This window comes from Triturus cristatus, chromosome 3_1 (assembly GCF_964204655.1).
Source record: "Triturus cristatus chromosome 3_1, aTriCri1.1, whole genome shotgun sequence".
Classification (NCBI taxonomy): Eukaryota; Metazoa; Chordata; class Amphibia; order Caudata; family Salamandridae; genus Triturus; species Triturus cristatus.
The window spans coordinates 430,022,110-430,045,395 of record NC_140583.1 but is presented as its reverse complement, the minus strand read 5'-3'; the positions used below and the strand labels follow the sequence as shown (position 1 = coordinate 430,045,395).

The 23,286-nt window shown below is 43.8% G+C and overlaps 1 protein-coding gene across 5 annotated transcripts in view; it reads left to right on the top strand.

The window, feature by feature from the left end:
• Nucleotides 1-23,286, top strand: part of SECISBP2L (SECIS binding protein 2 like) — a 600,623-nt gene that overhangs the window by 307,718 nt on the left and 269,619 nt on the right. For all 5 annotated transcript variants that reach the window (XM_085644219.1, XM_085644216.1, XM_085644220.1 and 2 more), the window contains exons 11-13: nt 2,899-3,040; nt 3,933-4,102; nt 18,200-18,332. In XM_085644219.1, coding sequence (XP_085500345.1) covers nt 2,899-3,040; nt 3,933-4,102; nt 18,200-18,332 — 445 coding nt within the window. The remainder of the gene's footprint in view (nt 1-2,898; nt 3,041-3,932; nt 4,103-18,199; nt 18,333-23,286) is intronic.

The following is a 23,286-nucleotide window of genomic DNA, read 5'->3' as shown; positions in this document are numbered from 1 at the left end:
TAAAAGATAGCCACAAAAAAAAAAAAGCTACCAACTGAAGAAATGGGCATTTTGTTTTAAACTAATACTTATTAGCTTCATGGATCACCTCATACTATCATTTCTGATGGAATTACTCCATATATTTCACATTTTTAGAGAGCTCTGTGTAAGGTATTGCTAGTTGGGCAAGTTCTTTTTTTTCTGGCTATCCTCAGGCAAATGGGGGATAAAGTAGAGTCAAAGTTTTGAGCAATATTCGTGATGGTGCTCTGATGTAACTTATGATAATTGGACTTCCTGTTTACTAGTTGTGAAATATTCTTATAAAAATGCAACTCTTAGTGCTATCCAAGGTTTCACCCTTCTTGCATAAGAAAGGAATTCATCCAAGAGTTTTCCCTTCTTGTACTGAGCTTTTGGTTCCAGCAGCTACTGATTGTTTGAATAAATTACAGAGGCATGGGCACTTGTTTCTGGAAGGGTATGCCATTCCAAGGTCATATTGAAGAAATATGATGATAAATCACTATCAAATTAGTCTCCTTTTGCTTCTGCTTTCTGGAGAGAATGTTTGATAGCCTTTGGTTGCTTTCTCATTTTGTTCTTAGTCATACACTGCCAATTAAATTTTGACAACATTTTTTGGTCCATTTGTTATAACTCAACAGATCAATCCTGTAGCCTTTCAGTTGCCTCGTATCCCAAAGATTCATTCTGTCTTTCGTTCATCCCAACTCAAGCTTCCATCTGAACCTCTGCCAGCTATGGTTCAGTGGCAACCAGAATATGAGGTTCAGCAAATTTATATTTCTCTGAAGTTTCAAGATCTTAAATTTCTGTTCTACAAGAAAGATTATACTTCAGACTTCTTGGGAAGATGTTTTTAAGTTTATGCTCCCATTTAAGTCCGCCGTTTGTTCAGTGGTAAGCCTGGAGCATCGGGAAGGGGACATACATCTATGTCTTTGCCAAGATCTTACCAAAGATTGCAAACAGTGCGCTCCTCACACTGTCAGACTACTTGTTGCTTTATACAGTACTCCATGTGTTTGAGCATAGCCCACACTGCTGTTTATTTGCTTGTGGAGAACTAGATGGGTGTATTGCAAACTATGTGGTGCATCAGCGATAAAGGCCACAGTGGGCCAGTAGAGTTCAGAGCTGGGCATAGGATGCCAAACTTCAACTTCACGTAGCAAATCAAGGCCATGTGTTTCTGAAAAGGGATGTGGACAAGTCGTATAAACTGCCCTTTCCAAGATCTGTACAGTGAATTCTTTCGGAGGTTCCCATTCCATGATGAGGTAGTATTCTCCTGTAAAGTCAGTTTGAATTGTATATAAGGGCACATTTATAACTATTGGGTGCATCTCATTGCCTTTTTTTCGTATTTTCTCTTGCTATAATTTCTGTATTTTCTGATTTCCTTTAGTTGGAACCTCCACTGGATCTACTTTGGACATCCTTGCTTGCCCCTTACATTTTCTTTAGTATCGGAGGGAATTTGGTTTCTTGCTATTAACTTCTATTAATCTTAAATCAACAGCTACATAGATACCAAGGATTTTATTTTACCCTTTTTTGTTATTTCCCTAATAACTGAGAGCCTCTTGAGGAGACACTCAAGAGCTTTCCAGTGTACTATCATGTGCAGGATAGCACAGTGGGTACAAGAAGGAGCCTTCCTTTCCTCCTGTACTCAAGAACTCAACCTGCCATCTCAGTTTCCAGCCCGTGACAGTGTTGAAATGTTTTATAGCTCAACTTGTCAAAGGTAGGAATGCTTCTTGTAGCCCAATGTCCACCTTCTAACCCATTTATTACAATAAAAGACTGGGGAACTGTGATTAACTCCTCTGTCAATGGAATCGACGTTGTTCAAACTATTAAAACTACTTTCTATCGTATAATGTACTCCTTCCCCATCTGGAGCCACCACCAGGAATCCCTCCCAAAGTGGGCCTGCTTGTATCTGAACCACAGTATGCCAACACTATTAACATGGGCATTCTATCATACATTAAGTATATACTCTAATTTCAATTAAATGTGATTCCAAGAGAATTGGTAATTTGTATGTCAATAGATTAGATTGGTTTCTTCTAGAGCGGCATGTCAAATTAAAGGCTGTCTGTGACTCACTAAGCATTGCACATTTGGTTATTTTTTTGTCTGAGTAAAGTTCTCCTAATAACTGATTTGTTCCATGTTATCAACTTCTGCGTCTTTTTTGTTCCTTCTGCAGCACAAGGGTTGCTCAACGCTTTACTCAACATGAACACACTCCTTCCGACAGCTCACCCATCAGCTGAGCTGATGGCCATCTGTTTTTCCAGAAAGAGCTAAAGGTTGCGTTTCTGGAGGACAGTTTGGCACCAAGAGATTACATGAGGCAAATGTTTCCTCTATAAAGCATAACATTGTGTTCCATCGCACATCAAACACATTTAACTATTATATGAACATGTGTGACAGGAGCAGTATTGAATGAGCAAAAGAGTAGGAAATAATTGCATTCTGTATTAGCATTAGATATACACAATGCAAGTATTTCAATCATTAGTGTTTACTCTTTTGCTGGTGATCTTTTCTGGTTTTCTGTTATCAAACATTACTTTTCTGTCTACTCTTTGATATGCATTAGCTGCTACAAAATCAACATCTGTATACCTGGAATATTGAAACTATAATTGCATTGCTACAACAGGTTTATGAATTGATTTTTCATTATTTAAATTCATTTGATTTATTGCGTACTCCAGTCAGCTGCACATTTGTCTTCCAAACATACCCAAATATCCTTTAGTAATGTATGCATGGCTTTCTTTTCCTAAATCTGTGAACTCATGTTTGTGTGGTTGATCAGAGAAATATTAAGCACTTCTTTGGTTTGATACTTTAGTATATAATTCACAGGAAGCTCTCTCGAAGGCATCCGGTAAGAAGAGTAAAACCCCTGTGCAGCTCGACTTGGGTGACATGTTAGCAGCTCTTGAAAGACAACAGCAGGCAATGAAAGCACGTCAAATCACCAACACCAGGCCTTTATCTTACACAGGTATGGTGTACATGATTTAGGGTCATATGTTACGTTATTAAAACATAACTGACTGTCAATATAAATCATAACATTTCAATATTTGTAAAAATATATCGTTTCATTCGTAACATATTCTTCCCTAGAAATAATGGATGTTTTATTTCTTGATAGTATTCCATCGTAGCAGGACTGTTGATGCAAAAGTCTGTTCTTTTTTATTTTATATTTTGCTATTCAGGTTTCAATCGTTCCTGCTTTATAATGGGCTGTAATATTGTGTGTGTTTGTTTGTTTGTCCAACTATCCATCAAGGATTTCACCCGCACACCGAGGAACTTTTCAGTAAGTTTTATTTTCAAAAACGTACAAATTAACCCACGACCACCACCTACGCGCTTCAACCCTGCTGGGTCTTGTTCACAGCAAAACCGCGAACAAGACCCGGCAGGGTTGAAACGCGTAGGTGTTGGTCGTGGGTTAATTTGCACGTTTTTGAAAATAAAACTTACTGAAAAGTTCCTCGGTGTGCTGTGAAATCCTAGATGGATAGTTATTGAATAATAATTGCGAGGAGCAGTTCGCCCTCTACACCGGCACCCTCTGTGAAATAGAGCGCGTCATTACGAACTGTTTGAAAGATAAACTGCATTAAAAAAAAGTACTTTCTCAGTAAATTGAGTGGTTTCAGTTTTACTCCTCTATTTTTCTGTGTTAATTCTTGCACAGTAATTTTTCTATGATTTTATAATGGTATAGTACGTTTACTGTTGACTAGGAAAAAGACCACTTGCCTCCAGCTGAAGAACACAATATATTACCTGTTTTTCGTATTGGCCTTAGTATTTGCTTAATTTTGAAGCCCTCCTCCCTCCCAAAATCTATTGCGGACAATGTTTTTTCTTTAATACAGTTGGCAGTGCTGTTCCTTTTCACTCCAAGGATCTTGTCAACAGAAAGGTGCTAATGAAATCAAAGCCCTTGGTTGGATGTTCCAATCCTCTGGACTCTACTGCTCCGAAAGTAAAAAGAGGAAAGGAAAAGGAAGTTCCCAAATTGAAGCGCCCTACTGCTCTTAAAAAGGTAAGCATGAACATTTTAAAGAAAAACACTGCCCCATATATTGTGGAATCAGCATACTTTACAAAAAGACTAATATAGACAGTAATGCAGGGTCAGAATAAAATATTTGCTAGCTATGAAAGAACGGTGTAGATTCAATGAAGGACCTGTCCAGAGTACTCTAATAACGCAAAAAGTACTCATGTCTCGCTCTCCGCTTCCTCCTCCTTCATGCTGAAGCCTATTTAATTCATCCACTTGTAGGCGATAAAATGGCCCTCCCAGTTTCTGATCTGACCTTGAAACATATAAGAGAACATTTGTATGTCCCACTTCTGTAAGTATTAATCATTAATAATACCAATCTAATAACATCAAGCAAAGGAACATTTCTTATTCTATGTCAGGACTAAATGCATTGATATATGGTATAAAGTACCCCTGCCATATATTATTCGTCTATTGCAAGTCACTGAGTGGGGTTCCATGGCCATATGGAGGAACGAGGCTGAAGAAGCTTCTATGTGACTTGCAATATCCTTATTATGTACTGCAGAGGGTACTTTATTCATTATAATCCATGGTCACATTATCACCTTTCTTGCAACCACTTAAATTCTTTTCATTTGAAAGAGAGAGTATGTTTGCAAACATGAAGAAAAAAATATGATCTTTACTGCTAAATTAAACACCAAAAAGCTATTCTATATTTATTGCAAAGACATTAGAAGCCAATAATGAAAGTTATTTTTTGTTTTAAAAAAAAAGGTGCAGCAGAAAAATGTAAACTTTTCTATCATTTCCTAAGGAGTGCAAAAAATAAACATTGTGCCATAAATATCTAATTTTTCTCTTGACGATGTACACTTAGTAAAAAACAGAGCAGGAGCTAGAAAAGCAATGTTTTGATCTTCTTTCTTTAACCAGCAGCTTTGATTATGCTCCACACCTGACCTGCCTTTTCCCTCGGCTGCTGGCAGCAGGCATTGTTAAATAAGAACTCAATGCAATAAGATATTACAGTTGAATTCTGATGTTATTTCTTAATTATTGGGGACTAAGTGCATCACAAGTCTCTAATTATAAAGAAATTAGACCTTTTTTTATTTAGGGCTTGCAGAATCCCATACAATATTGAACTATTGCCGAACTTTTTCATTACAATGGACCTCACATCTACCACATGCTTCACAATGTATAATATCTTCCAACCTGCTTCTCACCAGAAATGCTTGAGGCTGTTCCCTTTCTGCCAGGACATGTCCCAAAAGGTAGACTTATCAATACCTGCTTCTTATACAACTCATGTAACAGAGCTAGACAGTATGGGCTAAGAGACAGGGTTAATGAACTGGGTTAAGGATATTCCTGATGGAAATAGATAAATACGTAATATCCTAACACCAGAAGTCCCTGCTCCCTAGTCCTTTTTATGCACACCCTGAGCTTAGCTATTTTACTTTAGTGTCTGGCCACCATAGCAACTACCTAAATACCTGATTCACATACTTGGGCATTTGGGTTCTTAAATAGTCTACCCCTCTCATTGTACCCTCTTATCAAGATGTTTATGCAATTTCAGGCATGTTTATTGTTCCATTTTGCCTGAGGGGGTGGGCGTCTACTTTGACGACCTGTGGCGTAGTAGCTTGTTTGGCCTGAATATCCATCCTCCATCCCATACTCCTCTGAGTCAGTCCAGCCATCTGTGTTGTCCATGTACCGATTCAAGTCCGGTTCTTCTCAAGCTTCTTTTGGGTCCTGGTGTGGTTGCCATCGACATGTCCTATACTCTCCTCCCTATGACATTTCTGATGATACCTCCTTACCACCTATAGGTTGACCTGCCCCGCCACCACCCCCCTTTTTGCTGAGATAACATAATTTGGGGTAAGAGGGATGCCAAGTAGGACATCTCAGACAGTCTCTTGGTCTGCGTGTATAGAGTGCAGCATCGTTGTTCAGGCATGAAAGTCTCTTTCAGTCTATCAAAGATGCTGTGTTAGGCTGGGACATCACATTTTTCTTTTTCATTTGCTGATTTGCAGAGTACCTTGCCTCAAAGGGCAACAACCTTTATTGCTGCTGCCCCAGCTGCAAAATCTGGACAGGGCACCAAGAAGGAGTACTGATAACAGAACATGGGCATGTGCGCTTCTCCCTGGGGTCCCCTGATGCTCTGGAGCACTCCGCCAGAGTGGAGGCCTGAGGTGGTGTTGGAGGAAAAAGCCTGCAGAACAGGAAAGCAGCATGATTGCCCTGCATATACAATTTTCTACAAAATGAACATCCAACTGTAATGCATGAGAGAGAAATGTACTAGACTTTGATGCCCCTGCCGCTTCTTTGGCCAACCCAGCTAAGTGGTATTCGGAACTCTCAGGGTACCAAGCCCTGCTGGTGTGTGTAGCACCACTGGTGTCGCTACTGAAGAAGTAAAGCGGCACGCTGAGTGCGCAATAACTGTTAAATGGAACTTGGGCCTCTCTAATATTTCGGTTTAACGTCCTACATGTCTCTGAGCTACAGCAAGACCTGCAAAACAAAACGGTGCCAATTGCCAACCATTGCAGGTCGCAGCGGTCTCCATAATGTATCTGATCTCCCTACCTATAGTTCTGCCTTGTCAGAACTTCAAAGTGAGTAGTATCGCTGCAATACTAACCAGAGAAAATTCCATCACTGGCAATACCAGTTATATAAACAACAAAGTTAAAAACTCTCTGCAGAGCAGTGGGTAAAAAGTAAGTTTAGCACCGTACAGTGCGCACATGGCTAAGCCAAGCATTTTCTGTCCATGCGTAGGTTTCTGAAAGAAAAATGTATGTTTGCAGGCCTCATAATGGCAGATGATACAAAATATATTTTTTCAAAACCATTAATGGAAGTGTACGAAACCAAGAAACGGCCACATGCTCTATTCTCATGGCAAATTTGGAGTCATTCTAACCTCTAAGTTTTGCTGTGGCAAAGACCAAACATCCTGTGGGACTTTCAATGAGAAATGGATCTTTCAAACAAAACTCTACCTCATTGAAACATTCAGTACAAATCTCTACCTCACCAATCGGAATAATATTTTCCCTGGTCAATCTTAAGTACTTATATACAGTGTTCAGGAAAACTTAATGCAAAGTTGTCAAATGAGGCACAGTTATTTCCAGTAAAAAATGCTTTCCCTTTTGACTAGTCAAGTTAACCATACCTGTAGATTCTGCATCAGGAATCTTTTCTGGATTCGCATGCTGTACATCATTCCCCCATCTAGTGGCTGGGTCCAGAATTTTCCTTTATAGCAATAGTCCTTTTTCTGTGATTTAAAAAAAAATTGTTGTTGGGTGTCGACAGTCCTACTATTTGGTGTCTGATCTAGCCTCTTTTGACGTCATACATCCTCACGGAAGCTTCCATGCTTGGTTGCCATCTTCAGATTCTTTTTTTCTGTTGTTGGACCAAGAAGCACTGCTAAAGGCTCTCCAAGCATCAAAAAGCAGCAAGATTTCATCATGAGTGTCGAAGTAAGAACACGAGACACCGGAGAAGATATCTGATCACCAAAGGAAGACCGGAGAATGTCCAGGCAGGGGGCTCCCTGTTTCATGTGACATGAAAAACACGCAGTTTCAATTGTGCCCAAAGTGTCACCAAAGGTTTGCACAGAAGGATAACCCCAAGGTATGCAACCTCAGCTGTCCGAAAGATCATCGACTGCGATGCCTGTGCAGACTTTAAACCCAAAACTTTAAAGGCAAGAGAGAAACCAAGGCAGGCACACTATGCTATGCAAGATCAGAAGGAGACTCTGTCGCTGAAAGAACTAGGGTTGTCGAGCGAGGAAGAGGATAATATTGCCGAGGTGGGTGAAGCAGAGGGCTTGACGTAGAAATGAGGTTCATCGATGCCGAGAGGAAACATCGCAAATCGAAGGAGAAACCGTTGCAAGTAAAGCCGAAAATGCATACAGCGACGCTTCTCGTTCATTAGACTCAAGAACAACAAAAGCTGCCTCTGCGTCAAACATTTCACTGATTGAACGCAATCAGAAGCCTCTTGGGTCCCATTTGAAGGACAGCGCAGGCGGCAGCTTTAGAGAAGGCTACAGCATCTATGGCCGACCAAAAGCAAGAGAGCGAAAAAATTGTTGAGCTAGATTTCGATAAGAGAAAGCTCGACGTTGACATCCCCGCTCCAAGCCTAAGATTATTTGGCTGCGATTCTTCAAAAGAAGAAAGAGTTTGATACCACTCAAGTTTCTCAGGATTCGGCTGAAAGCGTCGACAGAACTTGCTGAAAAGGCCAAGGACGTCCAAGAACTCAAGTCCGGACAGCACCAGAACCTCTGAAGGAAAAGGAAGAAGACCTTCTCTTTGAGGAAGACCTGGAGACACAGGGCATGTTCCAGGACACAGAACTGTCTGAATACCTCAAGGCTCAGTGGCAGGACTTCAAAACAAGACTATCCAGAGGAGGGGATAGATACTTATCCATCGAGGCAGTCACCACCAGACGACAACACTATGTATAATCAGTTGATCCTTAGGCTGCTGCTAAGTGCAACATTCAGCTGGAAGAAGAGAAAGCAGTCTTGCTTTTTATTGGAGATTTTACTACCATCACAAAGTAAGAGCCAATACCTTTCCATGCTCCCAAGCAGTGGCCGTGCGTCCATTGGGGGCGTTGGGGTGTTGTCCCACTAGCCACATGGACGACCGTAACGCTAACATTCATAATCAGAGCGCACTCTCAGTCTGCGGCAACGCTCTAGCTCAGAGAGCTCTACCGGGACAAGCCTGACTGAATCGGACATTGTGGAAGGATGTGGGGGCGGGGCTGCGACAGTGAGTGACAGCGCAGCAGAAATAGCGCAGCAGCAGTGTGCGCATGTCAATTTTTGGGCTAGTCATTTTTATGACTGGCCCGCGCATGCCTACACGCAGTAGTACCTTCCCACCTCCTCCCCTATAGCGACTCAGACTGGCGAGGGACCCGGGCCCGGTCACAATATGGGCAGGCAGTAACCCTGCTCTTAGCCAATCCTGGCGCAGTGGTGCTGCTAATGCAGCGCCTGGATTAGCTGAGACACCGCGCAGCCTGAAGGATGGTGCCCCCTGTGGGTGGTGGGCGGCACTGCCCAGTGCCGCACTTCTATGGCCAATCACACTGTGGCTTATGTGAAGCCATGCAGTGGTGATTGGCCATTTCCTCTACGCTGTTGGCACGTCACTGCACCTGGAGCGCCAGTGCCACACGACGAGTCAGTCACGAGAGTCTTCGCCGTCGTACCTCACACTCTGTGTCAGACTGTAGACGTCGTGCCACCCACCGGTGTGTCTTGTCTACACAGTCGGTCGAGTGAGTCAGTCTACACACTTCCTCATTCGATAACGTAAGTTTTTAACACAGTCAGTGACTGTGTACAGTGCGTGTGCATGGCATGAATGATGTGAGTGTGTCAGGGGCCCAATTGTCCGCGTATAAGTCTGCCTCAGTTAGGCCTCGGGATATGCGATGCTGATTGATGCAGAATTCCGACCTTTACTTGACTCGCTGAATTAAACCTGGTAATATTTTAAAAGCACGCACGCTCCTAATGCCTTCCCACCCACCCATTTATGTGACCCGTGCCGGCGCTGCGGCGCAGCCTCTGGCCAGCCCTCGTAATTTGCAGCTTGTTGTGTTTTTAGATTCAAATGTAAGGTTTGGAATATTACAGCTTGTTTTCCTTTTCAAAGGCTTTTGCTTTCCGCTTCAGGCGTGCATTGAATGACTTGTGATTCTCGAACCCACACGCTGTACTGCGGTCTGGAACACACAGTCCTCTGAAACAAGTGACCACGATTTGCTGGTCTTAGTTGCATTTCTGTGAGGCGGGCGAGTTTTGATTCTGATCCATAGGTTTGTTTCTGCAGAGCTGCTCTTAATGCTTCTCACGCAACTTGGTTTAGTGTGTTCGGGAGTGCCAGTCCCAACAGCTGATTCAGAAGTCATTGAGCTATATAGCCCGAATTAGATTTATCTGAGGTTTGACTCTGTAGTATGTGTGCCTCCATGAGATGTCTCTTTCTGTTCTAAGTCAATTGTATCTGTTTAGCCTGTGTTCTATTTATTGTCCAAACTAAAACGGAAAGGTAATGGGCAGAATGCTTGCAAATGTGTCAGTGTTTGCAAATTGCTCAGGTCGTCTTCCAGTTCCTAGTTTTTTTTTCTCTACTTTTCTATTGCTTATGAGCAGCAGCTCTATACAGAGCACACTTGTTTGTGCCCCTGTAGGAGCATTTCAGTTCAAACTACCAAAGAGGTGATAATTTAATGCTTGCCACTTCTAATCGCTCTGGGCCTCCTACCAGTCCATTTTTTTTCCCCTCACAGACCGTGCCTCGCCAGAGTGGGATCAGTCGGATGCAAATGAGACTTGTTTCTTCTGTCCAAAGCCATAGTTCTTAATATAGTAGAGTTGTTGTACAGTCTTAGGCCTGAGCATGGAAGATAGCTTTGCTGTTTCTAGTAGTTGTTGGACAGCCTTAGGCCTGACTGAGCATGGAAGATAGGTTTGCTATTTCAAGATACGTGATAAGGCAGTGCATAATGTTTCAAGAAGAGATCTTACGATAAAACTGCAGATTAATGACTCAACTTGTAGAAAGGAGTACATTGGGATCCATACATTTTGTCATTTTCCCCTTGCATGCTCTAAATGTACTAATTTGAAATGCCATCTGGTTGACTTGTTGAATATACAGAATATAACCCTGCCTGCCCCCTCATGGCGTTGTTGTGGTATTAGGATGATTCACCCCGACGTTCTAAAAAGGTGCATATGTTGAATGGTGCTAGTTTGCGACCTGTTTAGTTGTTTGTTAAATAAAACACATCTGTGAGGTACTCAGAAATGCATTATATCTCAAAGTCTGTTATGAAGCTCTGTGGTTATACTGAATAAGCAGCTACCTATGTTCTATAACATCTCTTTAATAATATAATAACTGCACTTTCACAATTGCTTTATTAACCTTGCTGCTTTCTCAAAAGTGCTTGAAATTGCACCTTTTTTACACTCTTTTTTTTTCAAAATTTTCTTGGGGTGGGGACACCCACCGGAACCCCCCTTAGGTTGTTTGGGCTCGCTCGCTACGGGGAAGTATGACAATCATTTTACGCCGCACCACTTTCAAATGTCACCGTCCGCCACTGCTCCCAAGTATACTGGACCTAGGAAGAGTGGCTTTCAAGGAACCCACATCATGCAGGTCTGTAACTCCAAGGCCCGAAAAGAAATCTAAGCCTTCATGAAAGGCCGTCCATAGATTGGAGGGACATTCACAGCAGACTCTATTTCAGCAACCGCAAGCAAGAGACAAAATCTTCCCACAACATCCGTCCCGCCTCCGGGCAAGGAGAGCAAAAAGATGGACATGGTGGAAAGAAAATTATTATTATTAGAGGTGCTCCTACTCAATGGTCCATTGCCAACTCTAATGCCCTTCTCAACAGGTATACATATCAGCACTGGGAGGAGATGGCAGAACTAATGAAACATCTGCTTAAACAATACCAGAGGAGAGCGGCAAACCTTTCTGAAGAAGGGAGGAATATTGCCAACACTTGCCTGAAATCAGCAAAAAATGCTGCTGAGACAGCAAGTAGGCATATGATGGCGGGGACCACCCTAAGAAGACACGCTTGGCTAAGGGTGTCTAGATTCAAAACTGAAATACAAGCTAATATCATTAAAACACTGTTCAATTAGGAGCAACTCTTTGGCCGTACAGTGGATGATACACTGCAACAGCTAAAGAACAATGAAACAGCAAAGTCAATGGGAGCATTGCAATTTAAGGGAAACCTAAGACAAGTATCCACACCCACTAGGAGACCTGCGGGGAGCGGGAGATTCCAGAGCGCAACTTCACATCAAGTGTTTCAGGGTACAAGCCTATCGCAAACTATGCAATAATGGCAGTACCAGTCAACTCCACGACAACCCTAGGGACGACCAAGGGGAAGACTGCAGCCACAAAGGGGAGCAGCTACTCCAACCAGTAAGTGAATCAACATGCCAGAGTACGTATGGCAACAATAGATCTAAAATATGCATATCTCGACATCCCAATGCACCACAGGCACAAGAAATACTTGCGTTTTGTGGTAAACTGAGAACATTCATTAGTTCAGAGTGCTAGTATTCAGAATAAAGTCAGCACCCAGAGTATTTACAAAGTGCCTAGCAGCAGTTGGTGGGGAAGCAAGGTGTAACGCCCTGAACGTCCCAGGATCGTTTAACAGACACGATAATGAGGACGCAACCACTTGTGAAGGGTTAGTTATTTTAATGAAGGCAAAACAATACAACGAATAAACAAAAGTTATAGGCACTGGAATCCTCCAGGCTAAGTACGTTACCAGCCCACAGCACGGATGGTCCTAACCGTCCTCTGCATATACGCCGATCCCGGCGTATGCCAACAGAGGGCAGAAATGAAATGGCCGACAATGCCAATCGGTAGGCTGTGAGGGGCACGACGAGTGTTGGGGAGAATCGAGGAGTCAGGGAAACACCCAGCCGGGGTCTCTACCTGAAGGGAGCAGCCGCTCAACCTCTTCCTCAGACTGCACCGGGACGCGGAGTCACCTCCTGGTGATGTGTCACCGATACCCCAATCAAAAGCAAGAAGACTGAACCGAGAGCAGCCGCTCGATCGATCCTGTGGACTTCCGAGTCTGTAACGCGGCAAACACCTCCTGGTGTGCGTTACAGCTGGCAGTCCCTGTATCTCTGGTCGGGCTGGGAGTTACGACTCCAACCAGCAAAAGCGCCACTGCGCTTTGACTCAGCCGAGTCAAAAAGCGAAGCTCAATGGTTGACCGGTAGAGCTTCCGGGTCCTTCACAGGTGACGATGGGGCAAGACACGGCCCAGGGAGTAACGACTCGACCTACCTCCGTTCTTGCCTTACTGGAGCACCACTCCGGAACACTGCTCTACACGAAGCAGGTACGTCGGTGTAAACACAATATCCGACCGCCTTGTACCTCCCGGTTCCTCCCTTTATAGGGCGTGTTTTCCTTGAGTTATGTAACAGCTCTCCTGTTTACATAAGGGCGTGTTTTCCTTGAGTTATGTAACAGCTCTCCTGTTTACATAAGGGCGTGTTTTCCCTTGAGTTATGTAACAGCTCTCCTGTTTACATAAGGGCGTGTTTTCCCTTGAGTTATGTAACAGCTCTCCTGTTTACATAACCTCTCAACCGCTAAGCATCCTGGGAGATGTAGTCCGTTTAAGCTGGTTACCGTTTTCCTCCCCTCGCATGACAGGAATTCTTGACACAAGGAATACAAGGAGTACATTTAGGCAACTAGCTGGTGAAAGCAGACTCTCAACTCAAGTGCAAAGAGCACATGACCATAGTGATAGCAACACTATACATCTTGGGATTTTCACTAGACCTAGAGAAATCATCATCCAAACAAGAAAAGCCATTCATGTGAGCAAGAATCAACTCTATAGAAGTGAAAGCATGCCCTTGTGAGAAAAGGATATGTCTTTACTTTAAAAAACTCACCAATACCAGAAGGGTCAGTCTCTGACAGTGAGGACAGAGGGTGAAATGCAGGGAAAGATGGTCGCCTGCATAACTCTTAGACCATATGCAAGGCTACATATGAGACCAGCCTAAGAATGGGTTTAAACCCAGTGGTCAAAATACACAGCGAGTTGGAAAGATCTAGTTGTCACACAAAGTTCAGGAAGAAATAGCGTGGTGGAACAGAGCAAATATGAAAACAGGAAGGCCATTATCAGAACCTACTCCCACAATAACCATTACCACGGAGTGCTCACATATGTATTGGGGGGCGCATATGGGAAGACTCAATCGGAGGGATTTGGTGAGAACATGTACAACATATCAATGTACTGGAGCTAAAGACCGTGTTGCTAGCCTTAACAGCGTTTTAGAAACAGCTATGGGGGAAGTCATTGCTGATTAGAATGGACAATAGAACATTGTTGTAACAAAATCCTTTGAACTGTCAAAACTAGTGCGATAGATCTGGAGATGGGCTATCCAGAAATGTACAAGCATAATGACAATTCACCTTCCAGGGAAGGACAATTTGAGAGCAGACAGACTGAGCAGGCAAGTATCCTCCGTGCACGAGCGGCAACTCAATCAAACAGTACTCAAACAGAAAACACAGAGTGCTAACGCTTCACGAGAAGAGCAAAAAGAACAAATAATGGATGGAATGCTGAACAATGCAAACAGGTCCTACCTGGACTGGACACAAGCATTCTGGAACTTGTTTCGGGGTATCACCCAATATCAGCCAGGCTAGCTTGAATTCAGTGGCACAGTGAGCACAGGACCCACTGCTGAGCATACCCTTCTCCCTTAGGAATGTATTAAACCAAGATCTTTGTGACTTTGGGTTGGGAGGGGTTGAATTTTGCATTATTCAAAATTCTGTCCATTTGTTTTTTTTGCTTTTCTCACCCTATGAGAAAAGGTTATGTCTAGACATGGTTCCCTTGCTCACTGTGCCACTGGATTCAAGCTAGCCTGGCTGATGAGGGGTGATACCCCAAAACCGGTCCCAGGATGCTTGTTTCTGGTCCAGGAAGGACATGTCTCAGGAATTCAGGCTGGGATATTCCCACGAGGAGCAGGGTCAAGATTGATTTGCATATGGCTAGTTCAAAACTGGGGTGTTGCGGTGAGCACAAAAAAGTGGATTAAGCCCAGATCCTACTGACTGGGGGGTAAATGTTTGAATTGTTCAGCATTCCATTCATCATTTTTGCTTTTGTCACCCGAAGTGGGAAGGGTATGTTAAGTTGTGTGTCACATGCTAACTGCGCCACTGGATTCAAGCTAGCCTGCCTGATGAGGGGTGATACCCCGAAACCGGTCCCAGGATGCTTGTTTCCAGTCCACGGAGGACCTGGCTTGGTAGTTCAGGCTGGACTGTTCCCATGAGGAGCAGTGTCGAGACTGATTTGCATATGGCTAATTCCAAACTCTGGAGGCGTGGTGAGCAAAATAGCAATGGATTAAACCCAGATCTTTGTGACTGGGGTGAATATTTGCATTGTTCAGCATTCTGCCCATCATTTGTTCTTTCGCGTCCAGGCACCCACATCCCTATTCCTGGGGAATGCTCTGTTGATAGACTGGTCAGGGAGATTTGCTTACTATTTTCCCCCAATCCCACTTTTACAAAAGGTAATCCGCAAATGCAAGCAGTCACCAATGACAAATACTCATCGCCCTACAGTAGGCGAGACAAACTTGGTGTTCTCAGACCTAATAGAAATATCACAAACTACCATACAGATGCTACCATGTCGGAAAGATCAACTCTCCTTGCAAGGGGATCGGTTCTCCATCTGGAGCCAAAACACTGAGAATAGCAGATTGGCTCCTAAGGTAATAGAGTTTGGACACCTAGGTCTACTAGAGAACACAATTGCAGTTCTCAGGCAAGCCATACCAACAATAAGAAAATGCTACACAGCAGTGTGGGTAAGATATTGAAGGCGGTGGCAACAATTGAACTTATTGCCAGGCAATACAAAGGACACAACAGTTTTACAATATCTTACACACTTGCTAGACACCAAACTGAATTATGCTTCATTTAAGGTACATTTGGCAGTGATGGTGACCTACACAAGAGGCCATATAGGAAGGAGTTTTTTCACAGCACATCAAGATTCTTCGAGAGAGCAAAAAAAATAGCACCTCCAAGAAGGGTGCCAGCTCCAACATGGAGCTTAAACCTAGTTTTGACACAGCTAATGAAGAAACCCCTTCACATGGCATCCTGTTCAACCTATGAAAAAGTCAGGAAGTTTCCCAGACACATGGATCAATGATTACTAAGACAGTAGGCTGAGTAGTTAGAGTTTAGGCCTCCCACTCAAACATTCATGTGGTTCTTTATTGGCACTGGTATACTCTTAGGATTCGGACTCTTAGCCATCAGCTGTATGCCTCTTCTCAAAGCCCGTTAGGAACTCCCCCAAGATTATCAAGTCCTCTGCATGTTCGCCTGTCTACACAGGCAAAGCCGGGCTTCCTCCTCTACCATCCATTCCTTAACATCTCTAATCCATCCCTGTTCGCTGGGACCCACCGGGCTCATCCATGTAATAGCCATCCGTATTTTTGCAAGCAATAGGGCTAGTTGCATTAACTTCTCCTGCATTTTTCTACCCTTTCACTGTTTGATAGTCCTCAACAGACATGTAGTTGATTTCAGCTTGACTGCTACCCCCTTAATGCATTGTAATCACTGCACCACAAGCTCACAAATGGCACACACCAGTACAAAGCATCCTTAAAGATGGTCACATTAATAACAGCTTTCCTTATTGCAATTTCTCATCAAAGAGTAAGTAAATCACAAGCGCTCATCATCCAAGCGCCTTACATGCAAATACACAAGGACTGGATAGTCATATGCACAAACCCTCATTTCCTATCAAAGGTTACATAATTTTTTCATATAAATCAAACCTATATATATATACCAAGTTTCTTCCAAGAACCAAAATTCCAGAAGAAAGAGCGCTACACACATTAGATGCCTGCAGAGCAAGAATGTACTATATGGAGAAAACTAAAGCAATCAAGAAGGGACAAAAACTCTGTTTCATTCTAAGACAATAACAAAGGGAAACCAGTTACAAAAATACCATTGCAAGTTGGATCTCACATGGTATTCAGATGTGTCATGCAGCAGCAGGTGTACAACTACAATAGAATCCAAGGACACACTCCACTCGCAAAAAGGAGCAACAATAACCTTTCATTCAAACATACCATTACAAGACCTTTGCAGGGCAGCTACTTGATGCACGCTTTCACAAAGCACTACTGGATAGACATACAAACGAACAAGAAAGCTCAAGTGGGACAAAGAGTATTGAAACATTTATTTACAAGCTAAAACTCATTTTTAAACCAGCCACTACAAGGATAAAAAACCGCTACAAAATCAATGCAAGGCATTCGAATCCAGAAAAGATTTCTGCAGCAAAACGAGATGGTTTCTTACCTGTAAGGGTAGCTTTGCTGTTTGAAAAATTTTCTGGATTTACAGGCGACCCGCTCCACTCCGCAAAAGATGAAACGGCAATACAAAAAAAAAAAGAATCTTAAGATGGAGACCAAGCGTGGAAGCTTCCGGAAAGGGTGTATGTTGTCAAAAGAGGCTGAATCAGACTCCAAATGGTGGGACAGTCCAGGCATAACAAGAAAACGAGAAAAAGGACTACAACTATAAAGGAGAATTATGGGCCCAACCACTAGATGGCGGAATAATGTACAGCATGTCAATCCAGAAAATTTTTCAAGCTGCAAAACTACCTTTACAGAAAAGAAACCATTTTGATTTCTCTTACTGATTATGTTTACAAACCCCGCTGTTAGGTGTGGCTTGCATTTTGTGTCCTGAGTAAACCACTAAAAAAGCCCACTGCAAAGAAAAACAACGGATAATTGTTGCTTTTCTCATGCAATTCTGCTATGTGATAAAGAATTAATGTGTTTATTAAGAATATATTTTGGTATGCAAAACAGTCACTCAATAATTGCAGGGAAGTAATTCCATAGGAGGCAGAATGATCCTCTAACCAGCTAATAGCATAAGGTGCTTTGAAATAATTTGTAATAATACATCTTACACTATCAAGCCAGGCCTACAAATGTGTATTACGCAAAACACACTCAAACTGATTCTTTCTCTCTGTCTTCTTTTTCTCTGTCTCCCTTCTTTTAAGACTTTATTCTGTGATATTGGTGGACTTTCCCCGATACAGCATGGCATTTAAAAAAAAAATATATGTATTAATTATTTGCTCAAAGGTTATACCTATACCTATTTCTGAAATGTAAATACCTATTTCTGCGACACAAAGCATTAGCTGAATATGTGTGACAATACTGAATACAAATTTAACATTTCTTATTGTAAATATTAGAACTACCCACTAGATTCAGCTTAGTTTTAATTAATATTCAGTTTTATTATTTATGCCCTTTGTAAATGAATTGTTATGATGTGTTATTCAATCACAGTAAACCTTTTTTGACTATTAAGAGTATTTTCTTTTCAGATTATTTTGAAAGAGAGAGAGGAAAAGAAAGGGCGTTTACCTACTGATCATGCTCTTGTTGGATCTGAGGAGCAGATTGACGTGCCCTTAAGTTTTCTAGATGACCAGTCTGAGGAACAAGCATCTCCAGAAGGTCTGTCATTAAAACAGTCTTATGGTCCATGCCGCCTCTTCAGAAGTATTAGAATTGTTATTTGTTTTTATCTCTTTGATTCATTGTTATACAGATGTACCAGGCTGCAAGCGGTAAACAAACTAGCATCTATTTTCCATTTGTACGTTCTAGTCTACCATGCCATTCCGATATCTGCACCTGAGTTTCCCTCCTACTCTCCTTCCTCTTTAATGCACCAGACAATCTGAAATTGAAGAAAAAGAATCTTTCACATAAATGCTTCAACCCTGACCTAATCGCCCCTTTTTTATGTCTGATGAAGCGAAACACCATTTAAGAACAACACACAGAATAGACGTTAGGCCAAGCTCCCTTCAGCCATTGGCTTCTTTGAGTTTGCCCTATTCAACCATTGTTTGATTGTAAGGTCTGTCACATTTGGGTCCGTTTACTTGAGTACTAAGCAGCTACACAATTAGCGGTGATGATTGGTAGAGTAGTCTGTATTGTGGAGTATTGCTGCTGCGCTTTAGCAGTTCTTCATTATGATTTCAAATACACAAACGGTGATGGTAGGAATGGTTGCAATTTGTCTAACCACTGACAATTACTTGGGGTTGCATTCCAACCCATCCTTCTTTTGCCCACCATGCTACCTCAGTTTGGACCCAGCCATATGCAATTCAGTCTTAACCCTGCTCCAATCTGAACAGTGCAGCCTGAACAGCTGGGCCAGGTCCTCCCTTCAAGGCTGGATTTTCCCTGATTGTGACTATTCAGTTTGGTATAGCTTAATTCCAGTGGCACAGTTAGCACGGGACCCACTTCTGGGCATAGTGTCGCCACTTAGGGCAGTACATCGAATGCACAAAATATGGGAGTAATGCTTGCAATTTGTCTAACTACTGACCGTTTCTCGGGGAAGCAATTCAACAATCTTTTGCCCACCATACCACCTCAGTTTGGGCCCAGCTATATGCAAATCTGTCTTGACCTTGCTCCATTAGGAGTAGTCAAGCCCGAACTGCCAGGCCAGATCCTCCTTAGCTATGTTCAGACTGAGGTGGCATGGTGGGCAAAAGAACACCTGATAGAGACTTCTAGCTGCAGATTCCTTACCTTCGAATTATCCCCAGGGCTCAGACTGTATCCAGAATTTTTCATGAGCATTACCCCTGCGCCCTGGTAGGTTGCTTTGTTCAGTGCCGCACATGCCAGAAGTGACATGCATATTGCCTATATAGGCGTGTAATGCTCAGATCTCACCTGGACCAAGGTATGTACCGTCACTTTCCCAGGGAGAGAACATCCGTTCCAAACTTATGGAATATAACATATGCACAGCACTTCCTAAGGTGGGCAAACTTTCAACACTCCCCCAAAGGCAAGGCAAGAAAACAATATATACACAGCACTTCTCTAGAGCGAAACATACTTTGCACATCACTTGCTAGGAGTAGAACAACTTCCTATAACACAATTACCTGCTAGAAGGGAATTCACCCATCCTTTCTACAACAGAATACTTGGCCAAGAAGAGTCCACACTTCCTGCTACAAGGAAAAGGCGAATTGGTATATCTGGGATGTATTTATTAGTAAATAGCACCACACGGTAAGCCAAATGCACCTATCATAGCAGACTCTAACATATCAATAGTATGATTGAAACACAATCAAGGCAAACATATATGTAGAAATATATATGTATGGATATAAGAATCAGAAATGAGAAGGAAAGGAAATCAGTAAAGAATCGAGAGACAGTTAGTAGTTAAGACACCTCACCTACTGCTCCATCATTTCACCCCACTTCGCTCAAGGGGAGTCCATTGCTTGAACCGGGTGAAAGCTCAGAGGTGACACCACTCTTCCGTGACAACACGTCTGCTCCACGGCGTGAACTTCCACCAGGCCAGTGTAGGCTCCCCTTTTTAATACAAATTCAAACACAACGAAGCTTCTAGCAAGCCTCACCCCCTCGTTCTCATGAGAGCCCGTACCAGCCTGCTCCAAGGCCACTGCATCGGTTGATAAGGACTTTGCTATGGCTCCGAGACAGGCCATGTACATTCCTCTGAAAAGAACCAGTTCTCTCTAGTCAGTAAAGTGTGAAAAAACAGGAGGAAAGCAAAACATGCCCTCTTCTTCGTGCAGGCACAGAAAATGGCTTCAGCATGAAAATGGAGTTAGTTAAGCCATGCACACAGAAAGGCCCAAAGCAAGATGAAATTGAAAAGCAAGATGACATCAGAACATGTTAAAGGCAAAAGTCAGCACTGCCATAAAGCAAGGTAAAGTCAGAAAACAGAATGACATTAGACCACGTCAAAGCCAATAGGTCAAAGTCATAATTCACCCAACGCAAATACATTATACACTTAATCCCTCAGTATCCAACATTGAACACATGTGTGCACCATCACCCACAACACTGCACCTCAACATCCCATTCCTTCTGTTCTTGGCAAGACTATTCTACTAAAAGACAGCAAGATTACAGGACAGAAGAGAAGCAGGCAAATGCAAACCCATCCTACATTAAGGCTAGGGTAACATAACACACTTAAAATCAGTTAACATGGTGGTGGTTGAGGGTCATCATAGGGTGTCAGACCACAAAAGTGGCTCATTCACTACAAGGCGTCACCCCAGCACACTGATGTCACATCTTTTCTTTCTGCGCCAGTCAGCACATATCCGAAAAAGAGCTACTTCCAGTCACTTTTTGACTGACCTTTTTTTAGCTCTTTTCCTGAAGATGTTTGAGACATTGTCTCCTCGTGTGGCGGAGATGTCCATGAGGAGGAAGGCTGGTTTCAAGCTCTGACTTCTGTGGGTGAGGGTCTCGCAAAAAAAGTCTTAAGTTGTCCCAGTGTGGGGTTCACATTCTTTTTCATCAGCAGTAAATCTCGGCGACGGTCCACAACTAGTCTGGGTTTGGTGCCACTGTTGCGACCACGGCGGCAAGACCTGTGTAGATTGTCGCAGCATGCATCCCAAGGCCTTGAGGGAGCGTCCTCAAGCTCCTTGCATCTCGATGCACAGCGGTCTCGATCCCGGTCGAGAGGAAAGTTCTTGATCGTTTAGCAGAGCCTTTCCAAGTGCTCCATCATCGCAGTTGAAGTCATCCGGGCAAGTCCCACAAGCATAGGAAGAACAAGGGGTTAAAGAGGTCTTCCACTTTACCCCAACGAAACAAAGGACCTCCTAAATTCGAGGCCCGGCTCTGCGATTGAGCCCGCCCCAGTGCCTTCTCTGCACCTCCCAAAGTTTTTTGAAGCAGGAGTGACCCTGCACAACTCTGGGAGTTTTATGACGCCATGCACCTCATATTTGGGAGCTTGTCCCCACTGGTGCGCCCTCAGGCCCTGCGGGATCGGGAGGGATCCCTACTGGGTTTCCGCCAAAGGGCTCATCCCCAGCGCTAGTCAGGCCTCTTTTGATCCATGGACAGATCCTGACTGACTCCGATCGAGCCACTTCGACAGGCACTGCCTAAGTTCCCCCCTACGCCTGCTGGTGGCACTGCCCCATAATCATCCCGCCTCCGACACAGAGCAAGATGGGCGTCGTCAGACTCCGGTGCAGATCAGAGGCATTTCTTCCAGGCCGGAGCCTATGCTCTATTCCTGTGGCCTAGGACTTGAAGATGATTGGGAAGGGCCACTGGACCTTGATGAATACCAGTTCCTAGATGTCATTGAGGACACCTGGTGTGAGGATCTGGCGGATGCCAGTGGTCTGGACACCTCCCAAGATACTGGCTCAGTCTCTCCTTCTAACATGGCTATAGAGGAGAGAGCCTTATTTTCTATGGTGTTGACGAGGGGGGCCAAAGACATGGACTTCAGCTGCGCTCTGGTAGTCAAGATAAATGTCTTGATGGAGGTGCTTCAGCTGGGAGTGACCCCACCGGAGCTGCTTCTGCCGTTCACCGTAGCTCTCACGGATGTCCTACTTGGGACCTTGTCCAAGCCCTGTACAGGGGCTCCTGTGTTTAGGACAATTGTCCTCCACCATCAGCCTGCCCCAAGGGATCCCAACTTCCTCACCCAGGACCTTTCTTCGGAGAGCTTGGTGGTCCAAGCCTCCACTTCCAAAGTAAATTCTGGCACATTCCCTACAAGTCCTCAGGACAGGGAATCCAAGAGACTGGATGCCTTGGGAAAGAAGATGTTTTCTTCGACCAGCCTGCTACTGCGGTTGGTGAACACCACATGCCTTTTGGGCCGAAACGCCCATTCGCTCTGGGACTCTGTTGCATGGGGGCTGCCTATGGTCTCGAAGGATGCCTGAGCATATACTGTAAGCTATTGTTGATGGAAGAGACGCAGCTAAGTTTGCCCGCTGTGGGCTGGATACGGCAGACTTGCTAGGCAGAGCTGTTTCATTGTTGGTGGTCCTTAGACACAACACCTGGTTGAGAACCAGTGTATTTTTGGTGGATGTCCAAGCCTCGCTCATGGACATGCCCTTTGGTTCCTGTCTCTTTGGAGACTAGGTGCACTCTGCGCTGGAGCACTTCAAGGACAGCAGGACTATGGCCAGGTCATTAGGCCTTTCCATGGCCCCAGGCCAACCCCAGTCTGTCTTTCGCTCTTTATTTGGCCATGGAAGAGGCTTCCAACCACATCTCTACCCGCCCTGCTACCACGGTCTGCAGGGTTCCCAATCCCTGTGTGGCAGAAGACGTGGTACCCACAGACCTTGTGGGTCAGGTAGCCAGAGATAGTCAGTCCATACCCTGCCACCCCACCACCCCCGTGGCCTCTAAGCCTCTTTAGTTTGCCATCCAACCATCATGGGCATTCAGTGGGAGGCAGGATACACGATCACCAGCACCACTAGAGGTTAAAAACATCTGACTCCTGGGCTCTCCAGATTGTCCAAAGGAGCTACTCCAACAACTTTGTCATTACCCTTCCACTCATGATACCCACTTCCAACAGGCAGGCTGAGGACCACATCTC